Genomic DNA, 17,300 nt, shown 5'->3' with positions numbered 1-17,300 from the left:
GGGGAGGAGGGAGACAGAATCCAAAGCAGGATCCAGGCTCCGAGCTGTCAGCACAGAGCCCAACACGGGGCTCGAACCCACGAACTGGGAGATCATGACCTGAGCCGAAGTCGAACGCTTAACCGACAGAGCCACCCAGGCTCCCCAATAAACTCACTATCTTAAAGGGCTGAAAGTTTTTTCAGATTCCCAGATTGCAAACACTGTGTGGTTAAGTGACGCTCCTATTTGTACTATTCTCAGACTGGAGCTTCTGTGTATTATGTCAGCTAGAAGACTGATGTGTGTGAAGCAAAATGTGTAACCCTGGTGAGTGAGTGACTGCCGGGCAGCCTGGTTTCTAGGGAAAACGTCAGGAGAGGCAGAGAAGTTAGAATGCAGTAAGTACTCCTGCTGCAGAGGAGATGAGTGAGGGATGACGGACCTGTGCTAGAAGAGTTGCGGCAGCTTTCAGCTTTGAAAAGCGTGAAGAATCAAAGACCACAAAGAAATGAGAAGGAATCAACAGGAGTGTAGTTTGACCCAGTTTTGATAGTTTTCCCCCCAAACTGTGCACTTCTAATTTTGTTCATTCTAAGTTCATTATGTCAAGAGCTTGTTTGGTGACACCCGGATCATTGAAACAGAGCGAATGGAAGTATGTTCTGGGCCTATCACAAGCAGTTATGGCAGAGCACTGATGGACGGATTTCTAGCATAATTAGCTCAGCTCTCCTGCACCTGGAAGGAAGAACCTGTCTTTGTGGGTTTCTTTAAGCTCTTCTTGCCAGTACATAGTACATCCTGGAGACCTGTAAGAGTGGAGCATAGCCAGGTGCTTAGGTGGTCCAGAAGCTGGGTGCCTGGGTGGTTCTGTAGCTTGAGCATTTGTCTGACTCTTGATTTCAGCTCAGGTTGTGATCTCATGGTTCTGGCTCTGCGCTGACGGTGCAGAGTCTGCTTAGGATTCTCTCTCTGCCTCTCTCTCTCTTTCAAAATAAGTAAATAAATTAATAAATAAATTAATTAATTACAAAGTTACCCAAAAAAGCTTCACTAGCTGCCACCTTCCATTGTGGCCTAATGACAGGGGGGAGAGTGGAGGGGAGCATCAAGAAGATGTCCTCTGTAGGATTAGGTAGGCAGAAAGATCCTGGGGTTCCCTGATAGCTTGAGAATTCTCTACAGAGACTAATCTTTATAAAAGAGATTGTAAGCCAGTAATAAGACAAAGGGATGTAAAAGTATGGTGTTCTTTATGTATAAGCATAGACTTAAATATTAAAAAAACGTATACTTGAATGAAAGGTTGTATTTGAGGGGCGCCTAGGTGGCTCAGTCGGTTAAGCATCTGACTTCGGCTCAGGTCATGATCTCACGGTTTGTGGGTTCCAGCCCTGCGATGGGCTCTGTGCTGACAGCTCAGAGCCTGGAGTCTGCTTCAGATTCTGTGTCTCCTTCTCTCTCTTCACCTCCCCTGCTCATTCTCTGTCTCTCTGTCTCTCAAAAATTTTTTTAAAAAGCGAAAAAAAGAAAAGTTTTACTTGAAAATCCTGTCGGTTCTCCTCTGCTTCTTAAATTCTTCTGTTTGGACTGAAGGATCACTGCTTGGTTTCATTGCAAAAGAAACTGTATGGCGGGGGGCAGGGGGGGAGCAGTTTAAATAGAATCATTTTGGCCCTTAAACTCTAGTGTCATAGAGAAGACATTTTCTTAATGTGTGGTATGTTCTGCTTTTAAAATCTTTAATTGACCCCTAGAGCGTTTGAAGTCATTTGTAAGAGATAAACATTTTAAAAAGATGGTTGAAAAAAAAATTAAAAAGATGGTTGAAGCATATTTGAGTATGTGATTATAGGGAAGCAGCAGTTCCCCCCCACCCTTGAGAAACATTAACTGCTGTTCGTCTTTTTTCCTGGAAGACATGATTACTAAAAGGTGCAGCCAGTGAGAAAACTCTCCTTCCATCTTGGTTTTCCTGTTTCAGAAAGTCTGCTTGCAGTAAACCACTGGTCTGCAGTGTGTTGTGACCCCTCTGCTCCACTTTTGTGCTCAGACTGCTTATCAGTTCTCTGCGTTGTCTTGGTTCGTTAGATGACTCCGTGTCAGAGTCAGAATGAGGAATCCCAGAAGAGATTGTGACTGGCTCCCTATTTTGGGTGATGGTTTTTATTTAATTTACTAGGTCATGTAATATAGGCAGATATTAACAGTTTGACAAATCCTTCAGGAATGTTAGTTCCAAGCATGACATCTTTATGAGAAAACAGTTGTAATTCACTAAAATGTAAATTTAGTAATGTTAAATAGATCTTTATACCTTACTCCCCCTGTTTTATATCCTGTGAGTGTATTTGTCTATATAGTGGGAGGTCTTGAGCTGTCCTAAGCTGGAAAATTAAAATTAATAAAAGAAACCATTTCCTGAACGTTTTCTGGATAGCTGACATACTCAGTATTGCTTGTTTCATAAAATTTATCTTAAACCAAATGTATTTGGTTACGTTATCCCCATTTTCAGGTAAGGTGAGAGCTCCGTGAGGTTGTGTGACTTATCCAAAGCCAAACTGGTGACCGGTGGTAAGAGCAAAAATTTATACAAAGATCTGTCTGGTTCCAAGTCACAGTTCCCAGCCACTGTGTCCCATTGCCTCTGTGGCTTCTGAGAGGTGAAGATCCCAATAAGTCTTGGGCAGAAGAAAAAGTGAATCTGAGTCTTTTGCTTGCTTTGGTTGTTCCTTTGTTTACTGTCTGTGTCTCCCTTTTTCCCCAGCACCTAGCATATGTATAACACACAAAATAACTATTTGCTGACTAAACGATGATGTATGATTAGCCACGTAGTATATGGAAGTGAACTGACATTTTTGTTTGTAAAGTTTTTCTCAGTATATGCTGTATTTATAAGTATAATAAAGTACGCCTTAGACTAACATTTACCGGATTTATTTGTGGCATATATAATTTGAGTAAGAATAAAACATTTATAGGGGAGCCTGGGTAGCTCAGTGGGTTGAGCGTCCTACTCTTGATTTCAGCTCAGGTCATGATCCCAGGGTCGTGTGATCGAGCCCCATGTTGGGCTAAGCCCCCATGTTGGAGCCTACTTAACATTTCTCTCTCTCTCTCTCTCCCTCTCTCTCCCTCCCTCTCCCTCTCTCTCCCTCTCCCTCTCTCCCTCTCTCCCTCTCTCCCTCTCCCTCTCCCTCTCTCTCCCTCTCTCCCTCTCTCCCTCTCTCTCCCCCCCCCCACCCCCTGCCTTCCTCCCCAGCTTGTGCATTGTACATTCTCTCTCTTAAAACAAAGGAGAGAGAGAATAAAACATTTCCAGCCCCATATGATTTCTGGAGATTATCAACAGTCTGCCCATTTCCTTCTTCCTAACCAACCTCCCTACTGCTGGTGTTGGCCCTCTTTCTTTCCATACTGTGTCAAAATGCCCTTTCTCTATTTCCTTTTCTGTCCATCCTCTATTCCCCAAGAAATTGTTATTTTCACACCTTTTGCTTTTGTACATGCCTCTCCCTTTGGTTGCACTTTCTTTCCCCATCTTTAGTTTGACTTTTTTTTTTTTTAATATTTTTTATTTACTTTTGAGAGAGAGAGCACGAGCAGAGGAGGGACTGAAAGAGAGGCAGACAGAAGATCTGAAGTGGGCTCTGCGCTGAGAGCAGTGAGCCCATTGCTGGGTTCAGACTCACAAACTGTGAGATGGTGACCTGAGCTGAAGTTGGACACTCAACCGACTGAGCCATCCAGGGCCCCTATCTTTGAAAAAAAAATTTTTTAATGTTTAAATATTTTTGAGAGGCAGGGGAAGACAGAGGATCTGAATTAGGCCCTGTGCTGACAGCAGGGGGCCTGATGCGGGGCTCAAACCTATGAACCAGAGAGAGACCATGACTTGACCAAAGTCAGACGCTCAAACGACTGAGCCACACAGGCCTCCTGACTTTTTTTTTTTTTTTTTTTTTAATCATTCAGGTCTCAGGTCAGATCTTCTCTAACTCCTCCAAATTCGGCTAGGTCTTCTTTTTGAGTTCCCATCAGAGCACTTATTATGCTGACGGATTGTATAATTGGGTACGAGTCTGTGTCTGTTTATGAGCCTGTGTTATAAATTCCATGAAGGCAGGGACTTAGGCATTTCATCTGTCTGTATCACAGTGCCTGGCACATGGTAGGCAGGCAGTAAATATGGAAAGAAAAATGAAACAAAATAGAGGGTGTAACTTTCTTAGTCCCAACATAAATCTTAGAGACCCACTCCTTTTTAGAGATGAAGGTGACACCCTGAGGTTATGCAGCTAAGTAATTAACACAGCTAAAAAACAGAACTCCTGAGTCCCAGCCTAGTGTTCTATCACTTTAAGAAAATGTTTTTTTGAGGAAAAAAAAAAAAAAGATTTTTTTGCTTATTATAAAGGCATTTGTTTAATGTAGAATATTTGGAAGGTACAGATACACAGAAGGGAGAAAAAGGAAAAATACAATCAGCCTATTCCCACCACCCAGATAGCAACCATCCTTCCAGCCTCTTCTGTTCACAGTGATATGTTTATGTTTGCACTATATCGTCGAGTGATGACGACAGCTTGCATTTACTCAATGCTTGCAGGATAGGCACTGTTCTAAGTGCTTTACATGTGTTCGACTCATTTATTATAGCAATGCTACGACATAAATACTATTGTCTCCACTTTTCAGATGAGGAAATGGAGGCACAGACGTGATAAGTATCTCAAGGTCACTCAGCTATGAAGTGTTAGAGCCAAGATTTAAACCCTGGCTATCTAGCTTTAGAGCCTATAATTCATTCCGTTCCATTCTGCCTCTATGCGTGGTATTTTGTAATCTGCTTTCTTTTAAAAATTGAGATCAGTTGATAGTCATCATTCTTCTGGGTACAGTTCAGTGAGTTTTGATAAAAAGCAAAACCACCACCATAATCGAGATACATGGAGTATTTCCATCAAGAAGTTCCATTGTGCCTCTTTGTAAACCATCTCCTTCCCCATTCTCCATGCCTGGCAACCACGGATTTTATTTTCTGCCCTCATAGTTTTGTTTTTTCCTGAATTTCATATAAACGCTGTCATTCCATATTGGTGGTATTTGTATTGTGACATTGGCCCAATTATAATCTTCACATGGTCTTGTTGGGGGAAAAGGTGTTGCTTAAATGAAGGATTTCTGATAATTTTTTTCATCTTTTTCTTTCCTTTCCGTATTACAAATATTTATTGAACCTCTTACAATGCAGGGGGGTGAATGAGGATGAGCAACTGTGGCCTCAAAGCCCCCTGGTTTGCCCTGTGAGTAGGGGCCGTGGCAGATGATGGTGACACAGTTGATTCTTGTACTTTATCAGCTTTCCTACTGGAACACCTTGCTCCGCGTAGAGGTTTTTGCTTCCGTGCCTCTACAGTTTATGCCTTGCTAAGCTTTCAGGTGCTGAGGAACTTTGTGGGGAGAAGGCTCTGGTGGCACACCGCTGTCAGCCTTGCTGACCACCTTGGGTGAACATGCCAGTGAGTGTCATGATGGCAGCTGTTTCCATGGTTACCTGGGTAGTTTTCTCAATTTAGTCTGTTGGTGTGGCTGCCCTGATTTTCTTCCCTGTGACTTGAATGATGCAACTGTGGCATTTAGGTAGTAAAATCAAATGGTAAGGTAAGTTGAGGTTGATAAGATAGGGTATGAATCTCAAAATTTTGGTGGGCTGCTACTGTTGTTGCAGTATGTTGTCTCTGACACTAGCTGGCATCTTTAATTTTGTTTTCAAGTTTATTTTTGAGAGAGAGAGAGGGAGACACAGAATCTGAAACAGGCTCCAGGCTCTGAGCTGTCAGCACACAGCCTGATGTGGGGCTCGAACTCTATAAACGGTGAGATCATGACCTGGGCTGAAGTCGGACGCTTAACCGACTGAGCCACCCAGATGCCCCGACACTAGCTAGCATCTGAAGAACCTTTCTTTTCTTTCTAAACAGAAAAGTCAAATATGTACTGAGCTCTATCTTCTTTTAGAGACTTTATCAGCAAAATACCCGCAAATTGCTAAGCAGTGTCTGTTCACTCATTTATCCATTCATTGAGCACATTCGCCAATTAACCATTATGTTTATGGTACCCTTCTTGATGCTGTGATATGGCTTATTTCAAAGTAAATTCTTCCTGAGTTTTTCCCTTGGTACTGACTGCCTTTGCTCCCAATTTGGTATCTTTCATCTGTAAACATTTTAAAAACAAATGTCAAGTGAAATAAAATAGTGCAGTGTTATAGGTCCTTGTTCCACTTTGGTGCAGACTTTGCACAAGAAGGGAGAGAGGCACAGGAGAGAAGAGGAAACCTGGTCATGTGATACTGCTTGTCTGGCAGAAGCCTTTTGCTTCTGAGCAGAGAAACCAGCTGTTTACTATTTTGGGTGAATGAGGTTGGTTGGTTGCTACGAGCATTTTCTCTGAGGGAACCCTCTTCTCTTCCAGCTCTACACATTGAAATCATCCCAGTCCTGCTTTTTGGCATTTGGGTAGAGGAGGGAGGTGTCTATGTCGTGGCCCAGTGCTGACAGGAAGAAATGTTTTCCAGGAGACTTACTGATTCTGACCTTCTGCTGTCACCGCTTTTAACGCCCCACTCCCTAAGTAAACGGGATCTAGCTGTTCTTACAACCCTTAGCACTGCAGAAATGAAGTACCCACCTTTAACCAAAGAGCAATGCTAATCAGATTTTCAGCAAATAATAAATGGCCTCTTTAAGGAGTGAGGTAAGGAAGACAGGGTTATTGCAACACTGGCCTTTGGAGCCTCACATCTCCCCCAGCATGCTGGAGGAGAAGACCAAGATTCATCAACCCACCTGCAGGATTCTGCCACTCTCATGGATTGTCCTGGAGCCGGGAAAGGACAGCTACTCAGCAGTGTGCCTGGCCCCTTATCACAGTTTGCGGGAAGGTTGGCATATTTATCCTGTTGGGATTTGCATGCTTTTGTTTCCTCCTCAGTTTACTGCAGTCTTTTTAACTCCTCCCTAATTCTCGGTAGCCATCCAAACTTTGACTTTGGGTGGTTTGCTCTCCCACGGTTTTTTATTAAAGTTTGTTGAGCCCTCAACGGGTTGACAACTGAGCATGGTATCGTAGGGTGTGTGTACTTCATGACCTGATGGGACAGTGTTCAGGATGTTTTTCTTGATCCTTTCCTTCTACCCATGCACAGTTCATGTACCAGACCTAGATTATGGAAGAAGGAAAAAAAAGCTTTTCTTTGTAAGGTGAGATTCTTCCCCTTTATATGGGTTAGATGCAGTGTTTTATCAATAAAATACAGTCTGGCAATAGGTACTATACAAATAAATAGGGAGCTAATGATGATGACTTCTCTCTGTTAAATACTGAAAGTGGATATATGACCTCTGTCACAACACTAAGATATTATAATTTAAAATAAAATAATTTTTGGAAGCCTTTTGACTTATACTGCATGTTAGTTTGGGTTAGTGTGGACAGTTTGGGCTGGCCTTAAGAAATCTTTTTAGACTTACATTAGAATTCCATCCACATGTATGAAAGATAGCACAGTAGGTTAACACCCATAATGGATTTTTCTTTTGTGAACATCCCTCTTTTGTATTCTGAAACTGCTGAAAAAAAATATTCTTTGGGAATAGAATGGACACATTTGAGTTCTGCAGAAAAGTTCAGTAATTCTTTCAGAACTCTGGGTTATGAAAAAAGGAGAGTAAGGACTCGATTCAAATTCTGTCGTATGTGAATGGAAAAGAATTGTCAACATTTTCCCTCTGCTAGCTTAGAAAGCTTTCTGTTGTCCATTGGCAGAATTTATACACAATCTCTACTATTGATTCATAACTGCTACTCTTCTAAAAACTTAGACATTTCTTTTGAATTCTTGAGATCTCTTTGGGACTTTACTAACATTTGACAGGATGATTTGAGCATGTGGCATCAGCAATGAATGAATCCACTGATGAAGAGACGAGTGATTGTCAGTGCCTGGTTTGCAAAGAGAATGGTTTTAAAAACTGAGAGGCAGTTGGTTGTTCTTTGAAAAGTTTTATAGCCTAGTGTCAGAAGTGTTATAGACTAATGTCAAAGAATCACCCACAGTAGCGTTTTATGGAAGATTATTTGAAAGGCAGAGAGAGAGTACGGTTTAGGACTTAAAGTTTTGGGCTGCTACTTTTGGCTTATTGTAACCCAGAAGATTATAGTGTTACAGATTCCCGTTGAGAATGTCTTTATTTGAAGTACAGAAGTATATAAGAAATAGAGATGCAGAATTGTCATAAGTATTATCAGAATGGTAATTTTAGACAACTAGCCTAAGCAGTTGACTGTATGTGTTTCTAATTTTATACTGTGCTTAGAACTTTGTACCTAGAATTCTATATGTCGGATCTTGAGAGGACTCATATTATGTTTTCTATCAGTACATATTGTTTTTTAAAAAATGAGTGTCATTTTATGAATTATACAAAAGAAATAGATTGTGCATTAGATAGTGAAAGTGTAAAGGATGTCCAGTATTACTTCTTTTGGGCTTGAAACAGATGTTTGAGGAATAAAGATAGTTCTTCCTTCAAATACTCAAAAATACCCAGTGGAAGACTATTCTCCTCCACTTTTGTTTTATTCTTATAGATATCCCTGATGATAATCTTTTCCTTCTTTCATAGTTTTCTTAGCTCTGGCTTCCTTTTTCCTAATTAAAAAAACAAAAAAACAAAACAGATTCTAAAAGCTGTCACACATTTTTAAACATAATTGTTTAGGATTATAGGAGGCTGTGTGTGTGTGTGTGATACTTTTACTATTGTTTTAGTTGACAGTTGGAAATGCCTCGGAGAATAGGGACCACACTTTTTTTTTAATGTTTTTATTTATTTTTGAGAGAGAGCAAGACGGGGGGGGGGGGGGGGGAGGGGCAGAGAGAGAGGGGGAGACACAGAATCCGAAGCTGAGTTGTCAGCACAGAGCCCGATGAAGAACTCAAACTCATGAACCGCGAGATCATGACCTGAGCCAAAGTCAGATTTTTAACCGACTGAGCCACCCATGTGCCCTGGGGCCACACTTTTTTATTTACCCCTTATGGCATTAGGACCTATGGGGTTTCCATTATTTTTTTAAGCTTATTTATTTGTTTCAAGAGGGTTAGGGAGGGACAGAGAGCGAGGGAGAGAGAATCCGAAGCAGGCTCCACACTGTCAGCACAGAGCCCAATGTGGAGCTCGGTCTCACAATCTGTGAGATCATGATGAGCTTAGTCGAAATCAAGAGTCGGATGTTTAACCAACTGAGCCACCCAGGCGCCCCTGTGGTTTTCATTATTAATAGGATCAGATCTGCATTTTTTAGAAGAAGCCCTCGAAAGGTTGATGTTTTGTGGTTTAATACAGCTTGCTGGTACAGCACTGCCCAGTACTATATCTATATTGTCCAATGCAGTGGCCACTAGCCACATGTAGCTCTTGAGACTTGAAATGTGACTGAATTTTTAATTGTATTTAATTTTAATTAAATTTAAATAGCATATGTGACAAGTGGCTGCCATATTGGAGGGCACAGTTTTAGACAGTTTGCCAACCTTTCCAGATACCTTCTGCGACTCCCTTTCACAGACTTAATTCTTAATTCTATATCTAAGTCAGAGCATATTAGTTAACATTCTTAACCTTATAATACTTCCTATCTCTAGGTCTTGGCTCCCATCTAGTTTTTGGTTTTTGTTCATATCTGTTTTTTGAAGTCCTCCAAAGATGGTTTATATGCTGCTGCTCCTACAAAGCTTTCCTGATCCTTTTTGTACTCTAGTGATTCATCATCTGCAAACTCAAAGCACTTACAACACTGTCTTTGATTATTGTGATTTGTTTTACATTTCTTATCTTCTCTATTATATTTATAAATTCCTTGGGGGCCTATAGAGTTGTTATGATTGTGTGTGTGTGATAGGCTTAACCATTTCTTTTTTTCTCCCTTTAAAGTGCTTATTAGTGAAGTGTGTTTATACATAGTAGGTGGTTAATATGCATTAGCTGTTAGTCTAGTTAGTTAGTCTAGTCTAGTTACTTAGCCAAAACTGGTATAGTTTGGAAATATGCATGAGCATATTGTTCCTCCAAGGTTTATGAGTTAGAAAAGAAACCATTCTAGAAGAGGGTAATGTAGTGGTTGTTTTTGTTGAGGGTACTGTGTTTCCTGGCACTAGAGGGCAGTGTTATGCCCATAAGAAAATGTGTTTATCCTAAATGACATACATTTTGAGCACTCTGTCCTAATTCAGTTTTATTCAGGCTCACGTTAATAATTCTAGCCTTCAGAAGAAACTCATATCTCTTAATTGTCAGTGATAGGAATAAATAACCTTTCCCCACAATTGCTTGAATTAGATTCAGAATATGATGCTGTTCCAGGAGATTGGTGAGATTCTTACTGAGAAGAAATTTGGTACATCTGAGAAACACTGGCCAAGGCATTGGGTGTCAGAGATTAATTCCTTGAGGGCTGAAAGCCTTTCTGTGGTAGGCAGCTAGCGCTCCAGCTTTGAGCCTATAGTCAAGAACAGAGTCTTGGTTTGATCTTGCCAATGTGAGTTTGGCTAAATTGCTCTAAGCTTGGCAAACCTGTGTCTTTTATTATATCATGGGTATGATGTCTGCCATCCTAACTCATAGAGTCAAATAAGATCATATGTGTGAAAATAGCTTTGTAAAGTATTATTTAAACATGTAGGGTTGTTTTTCTTCTCAGTTCCTACGTTGTACCTAGTACTAAGGCATGTACATAGTAAGTGATCGGTTATAAATATTATGACATTAATTTTTTATATTTCTGGTAAAGAATGTACTCTGTTAAAAGTTGATGAGAAATATATTGGTACAATTACTCCCACCTAGGCTGCACACACTGAAAAGTGATTAGTTACAGTAGTTTGACACATATCGTGTCCTTCGGTGTTATGCAACCTTAAAATGAACTGTATGTGAGATATACCTGTGTGTGTGTGTGTGTGTATGTGTAAACTAAATACATATAGCTTTTTTAGTCTTCTGTAGTAGGTTTATTTTTGTGTGTTTCCTGCCCTTACTAATAAAATATTCAGCACAAGCCAATGCTTTTTTTTGGAAAACCATAGAAAATGGTGTTCAAATATACTTAGCCAAAACTGGTATAATTTGGAAATATGCATAAGCATATTTTTCCTCCAACGTTTATGAGTTAGAAAAGAAGCCATTCTAGAAGAGGATAATTTAGTGGTTGTTTTTGTTGAGAACAGCCATCAGCCCGGAGCCTTCTCTAGTAAATCATTAGATGCATCAAATAAAATGTTCAGCTGAAGTTCATGCAATCCCACAGTTACCAAACACTCTTGCCAAAGAGAGTTGCAGTCATAATATCTGCAATCGAATCATTTCCTGTTCAGGCTTGCAGGTGAGGAACTGTCTGAAACGGCAGTCCTGTGAGATTGGTTATGAAGAATATGCCTTGGTGGGAGAGGACCTGATGATATTAAATGACAACCTAGCCAGTGGGATAGAGAGAATACCCAGGGACCCTAAGACTAACCAGACTTGAAGTCATGTGGATCAGGATATGCAAGCCCATTCCTATGCAGTGATCTGAATAAAGCTCCTGTGGGGCATTCAGATATGTGCTGAACACACTCGGGCAGCGGGCCAGGCAGATGGCACATTCCTGTACTGACCTTCGGAGGCCTGGCAGATTACAAAGCTAGCATTGGAGGCGTGGTTGTGCTCTGGCAGGAGCAGTCCCGACAGCCTGCATTTCATCGAGCATTTGGTCCTCCCCAGTTGAAGGGATTCCTTGGGACTGGGTTGGTCTCTGAGTCCACTTAGGGGTTAGCATATATTTTTCATACCCCTTACCTCTGCCGCCTCTTGAAGTTGATTTTTACTGTCAGCACAGCCCCAGAACTGACTCCCATCCAGATTCCTCCAGGCTAGGGATGACCCAGGGTTAGCCTTTGAGATGCCATGAATCCCCCCTACCTTCCCACCCCCCACCTGTCTTCACTGACCCACATTTTCAGGTTTGACTAAGCCTTCCATGTGAGAATAGGTGGGGGCTAGGCAAGTTAGGCTGCAGTCACCTGTCCCTCCTTTTGCTTCAGTGCATCCCTTTGGCTATGTAAAGGAAATTTGGGTGTGATGGACTTCTTAGGCTTCACCTTTCTCCACCCCCCTCCTTTCCTGTTGCCCTTTTGATTTTTTTAATCTGATACTGAGCCTCTCCTCCCCCCACGCACACACCATCGGAGTCTCCTAAGCTATTTCTGTCGGTTTAATGATCCCCAGCTGTTGCTGTGGTTCTGGCTGTTTTCATGCCTTGATGAGGCAGAAAAGCTAGGGAAAGAGGGGTCTTACTTGTGTGTGTATCACACAGTGTGTCAGACAAGTGTAATGCATTTTTTCAAAACAACTAGGGTGAGGCTTCTTAGGGAGGGATGTTAATACTGAGATGATTTGAAAATGCAGGAGGAGGGAAACTACAAGCTAGTAGCCAGGACATTTTAAAAATAAGTATTCTGCTGGTAGGTGTGGCACCTTCTGCATCCCTCAAAATTGTGCTAGAAAAATGTGGTATGTGGTAACTGCGTAATTGTTTGGTTACTTTATATTCTACTTCCATTTTAGCTTTGGAGCTGGAATGTGTTGAAGGAGCCAAATATTTAAATGAAAAGGAGGATTCTGTGATAGGAAAATATATGGCACTCATTCCTGAAGTGGCCAGAAAAGGCATTGATTTCAGTTCTGCTTTAACTTAATGTAGGTTTGTTTCGTAAAATTTTGTGCAAAACCTGCAGTAATGAAATGTTCCACTTGCAAATTTGACCACGTAAACTTGAGGAAATACAAAGTTGCACTCTTGAAACAACATGAACTCCCTTACAGTTACATACACATTCACTTCTCCGATGTCTCTACTAAACCTGGAGGAGGATTGAGAGAGGGAAAATCCTGCAGTAGTTAGATGGGCTACCATATTACAATAGACTGGTGTTTCCTTTGTGTATTTGATCTTGGGAATTGAAGCTCTTCCAGCAATTTTAGCTGATAGACTTACAGCTTTCATACTTCACGTGCGGCATGAAATTTAATTTTTGCCTTAATTTTTGCCTCTTTCTTTGCCTTTCCATCTTCTACAGAGAAGAAAAATTTTGCCGTTAGCTTTTACCAAAATTTATTTTAAAACACTCTTTTAATTTTTTTGAGACAGGTAAAATTTTACATCACCTAGGCTTTAAGAAGAAAAACTATTGTGTTTTCCTTTAAATACCCATAGAGAACTTTACACATAAATATTTGAAGAACTTCCAGATTTTTGTATGTGTGTATTTTTAACACATTTGGCCAAATTTCTCATTTCTGATCACCTCTCTTTTTCCTAATCCTTGCCCTAAAAAAAATTAACTTAAAAAATTATTTTGGGGGCACCTGGGTGGCTCAGTTAAGCATCTGACTTCAGCTCAGGTCATGATCTTGTGGTTCATGGGTTCTAGCCCTGTGTCAGGCTCTGTGCTGACAGCTCAGAGCCTGGATCCTGCTTCAGATTCTGTGTTTCCCTCTCTCTTTGCCCCTCCCCTGCTCACATTCTGTCTCTGTCTCTCCCTCTCTCTCCCAAAAGTAAATAAATATTTTTAATTAAAAAATAAATAAAAATTATTTTAATCAAAATTTACCTTTTTCCCCCCTCAGAATTTCTGTTAAATGTCATTAGTTACAACAAACACTGAAAGTTAATTTCAAAAATATCAAGAAACTAAATAGGATAAGCCTGTTGGGAGAGTTTGAAATACTTTGATAGAAAAAAAAACTTTCTAAATATTTACAGAATTTATATGGAGATATAGGCCTCCTTCATTATTTCAGTCATGAATATTCTATCATGCTATGTTTTTCAAGTCCACATTATAAAGATCTGGAAAGAATAAGTACTCTAATATATTTTTCAGGGAAAGGATTTTTTGTGCCTTCTGGTTTGCTGTAGAGTGACTATCATGTTCCAAATTTTGAATCTGCTCACCTGTCACCCACCCTCAACAAAGCTGGGTGCAAAATGTCAGCACCAATAATACCAACAGAGAATGGCAGATGAGCTTCAGGTTGCCCACATTGCCTGGGTGAACGTGCAGAACTAATGCGGCAGGGAAAACGCTGTTCCTGGGGCCTTTAACGTTGGAAGGGTTTGTTCAGATGGCCCTGCCAGTCTAAAGGAAGCACGTTCCCAATTTATCTACACCACATTCAGACCTCTGGTGCAAGTCCGTGTTCTGCTCAGATCTTGTATGAGGGAGTTGTTTGAGCAGTGCCTTACAGATCCTTAGGAAAGTGACCAGTAACACTGAAGTAGCTGGCAGTTGGAGATCTGCCCGCTGCAATTAGAGAAGGACATTACTTCCAGAGGGAGATGAGCAGCTACCCAAAATGAAATGGTGAGCCCCACATTTTGAGGATATGGGAGAGAGTTTGATTTATTTACTTATTTATGCATAATTATTAATTTTTTTTTTCTGATGACTCTGGCATTAAATGTGATGTGGTAGAAAAAGCACATACTTTGGTATCAGGCCAGTCTGGTTTGAACTCTGTCCCTGCCTCTTAACTAGCTGTGCATAGTTAGTTAACCTCTTTGAGCCACTGTTTCTTCATCTATAAAATAGAGGTAACACATACCTCAAATAGCTGCTGAGATGAAAGGAGTCACTAAAGCAGTACATCGAACCCAGTGACTGCATAATGTAGGAGTTCAACATATTAGATTCCTCATCTCTTATATCTTCGTTTCCTTCTCAAGAGAGGCCTTTTTCTCGCCTCAGTACCTTTGCACTTGCTATTTATTTCTGCTGCCTGGAACACTCTTTCTCCAGATCTTTTCGTGGTTTATCATATCATTTAGGTTTCTTTATAAGAGTTATGTGTGTCTCCTCAGAGGGGCCTTCCTTGTGTACTCTGTGTAAAATTATCACCCCAGTCACTCTGTGTTCTCTTATTCTGCTGTATTTTTCTTCATATAATGTGCCACTGGAAATTATAACATAAATAACTTTTTATTATGTTTTTCCCACTAGAACATATGCTCTGTGAGGGCAAGGATCTCATCTGTCCATTTTACTGCTGTATCATCTAGCATGGGGCCTGGCATATAGTAAGTAGGTCCCTAGTAAATATTAGTTCCATGAATGAATGAATCATTCAACCCAGACTCTTACTAATACCAGGGAAAAACCAGGGAAGAATGCAGGAATGAAGTTGTACCAGGAAGTAGGTGCTTCCTCAGTGTGGATGTTTCTGCCTTGAGAGCCAATTGGGAAGTAGGCCTGCGAAGTTCTCTTGTGTCCTTCACTTCCTGTCTCTGGGAGGAGCCCCTTTGAATGACCTTTACATGTGACCACTGTTATCCTGTTAATCTCTATTCCTTTTGGAATTTTAATATGGGAAGCTTTTAGATTCTAGAGTTCTGAAATGCCATGTACTATTCACTGAAATCACCTGGATTTCCCCCTTCCTAGTAAGTAGGTAGAGCACTTTTTTTTCCAGCAACATCATGCAGAAAGCACTCTTAATAGTGTCATTTTTAAACATGAGGAACTGATCTGTTTTATGAAGGAAGAGAAACACAACATAGAAGAGTGGCTGAGGGCTCTGGCTGTAGATGGAGATGGAGCTGGGTTCCAATTTCTGCTTTGCCCTTTACTTTGTGACCTTAGGCAAGTTGCTTAATCTGTCTTATGCTCAGTTTCCTCATCTACAGAATAACAAACACTGAAAGTTAATTTCAAAAATATCAAGAAACTAAATAGGATAAGCCTTCCAGGTGCCTGGGTATTAGTTAAGCATCCGACTTTTGATTTCGGCTCATGTCACGACCTCATGGTTCCTGGGATCGAGCCCCAGGTTGGGCTCTGCACTGGGCAGTGTCAAGCTGCTCGGGATTCTCTCTCTCTCCCTCCCTGTCTCTGCTCCTTTCCCTGCTGGTGCTCACTGTCTCTCAAAATAAACAAATAAACTTAAAAAAAAAATGATAGTACCTTCCATGTAGCTTTGTTTTAAGAATTGAGTAAGATAGCACATGTGTGTTTTCACCATTTTATTATTTCACAATACAGAGACCTTTTATCTTACATATTTTAGTGCCTTAAGTTAGATTTTCATAAGCTTATCCTTTGCACATCCATGTCAGGGCAGGTATATATAAGTGGCCCAGGTTTGCTACCCCAGGAAGATACCTTATCTCTCTGCCTGAATCCCTGAGAGTATTCAGATTAAATAGATAATATTTATCAATTTTTGGTATTACTTTGATATGGAAAGCAGATTATTTGAGAGATAATTTAACTCATGTTTACACAATATATACAGAGATAAAAGAGAAATTTATCGGATTGCAAAAGGGTTGAATGATTGAGCATATTGATAACCAAATTTGAAATCTCATAGGTGGTTTTTCATATGCATGATTTTATCTCTCTTCAGGATTACATTGTGGTCCATTCTATTTGTTTATGCCACAAATCCTTTTATGTTTTGAGTTTATTAAAAGGCCCATCATTATTCTTCATAACTAATTAGTCTTTTATAGGAATTAATCAGCAATTTCTTTTGTCCAAGAGATGGTAACATTTCAGTTTCAAAAACCTGACCCTTAATATGTTTTAGTAATTGATTCATAAATCTTTCTGAAGGGAGAGTCAAATCAATGGGTTCTTTTAAATAAGCTTTTTATTTTGGAGTAATTTTAGACTTACAAAAAAGTCACAGATAGTACAGAGAGTTCCCATATACCCTTCACCCAGTTGCCCCTAATGTTAGCATGTAACAATGGTACATTTGTCAAAACTAAGAGGTTAACACTGGTATACTACTAAGTAAATTCCACACTTTATTTGAATTTCAGCTGCTTTCCCACTGATTTTCTTTTTCTATTCCAAGATCCAGTCCAGGATACCACAAGGTGTATGATTTTCAGATGGTGGATCAGTAGGATCCCAGAGAGAATTAACCATGTTTTTCTTACCTCTCCTTCCTCCTTTTGTCTTACTCTGGATCTGAATTTCTGCAGATCTTTTTTTCTCTGCCAACAGATAAATGACCTTTCTGGGTCCTTTAACTACCATTTCTGTATTGACAGCTTAGAATTTCAGGATCATGCTTTGAACACTCACTATGTATTTCATTTTATTAATGAATGGGTACTGATCCTTCTGCCTTTTTGCTGGGTCTTGCCCTTTAGACATACCAGGTTGAATGGAGTCTGAGAGCAGAGGGTGCTTC

At 40.4% G+C, this 17,300-nt stretch overlaps 1 protein-coding gene across 9 annotated transcripts in view; it reads left to right on the top strand.

Moving 5' to 3' along the window:
* MRTFA (myocardin related transcription factor A) overlaps positions 1-17,300 on the top strand; it is a 214,796-nt gene that overhangs the window by 146,480 nt on the left and 51,016 nt on the right. The window contains exon 1 of one of the 9 annotated variants that reach the window (XM_045062423.1): positions 6,793-6,937. The exons of the other annotated variants lie outside the window; for them this stretch is intronic. Within the exon in view, the coding sequence (XP_044918358.1) occupies positions 6,808-6,937 (130 nt within the window). The 5' untranslated portion in view covers positions 6,793-6,807. Of the gene's footprint in view, positions 1-6,792; positions 6,938-17,300 lie in introns of those variants that run through there. 9 annotated transcript variants of the gene reach the window in all.

Source organism: Felis catus, chromosome B4, assembly GCF_018350175.1.
Source record: "Felis catus isolate Fca126 chromosome B4, F.catus_Fca126_mat1.0, whole genome shotgun sequence".
Taxonomy (NCBI): domain Eukaryota; kingdom Metazoa; phylum Chordata; class Mammalia; order Carnivora; family Felidae; genus Felis; species Felis catus.
Note: the sequence above shows the minus strand (reverse complement) of the source record. Positions and strands in the feature narration are given on the sequence as shown.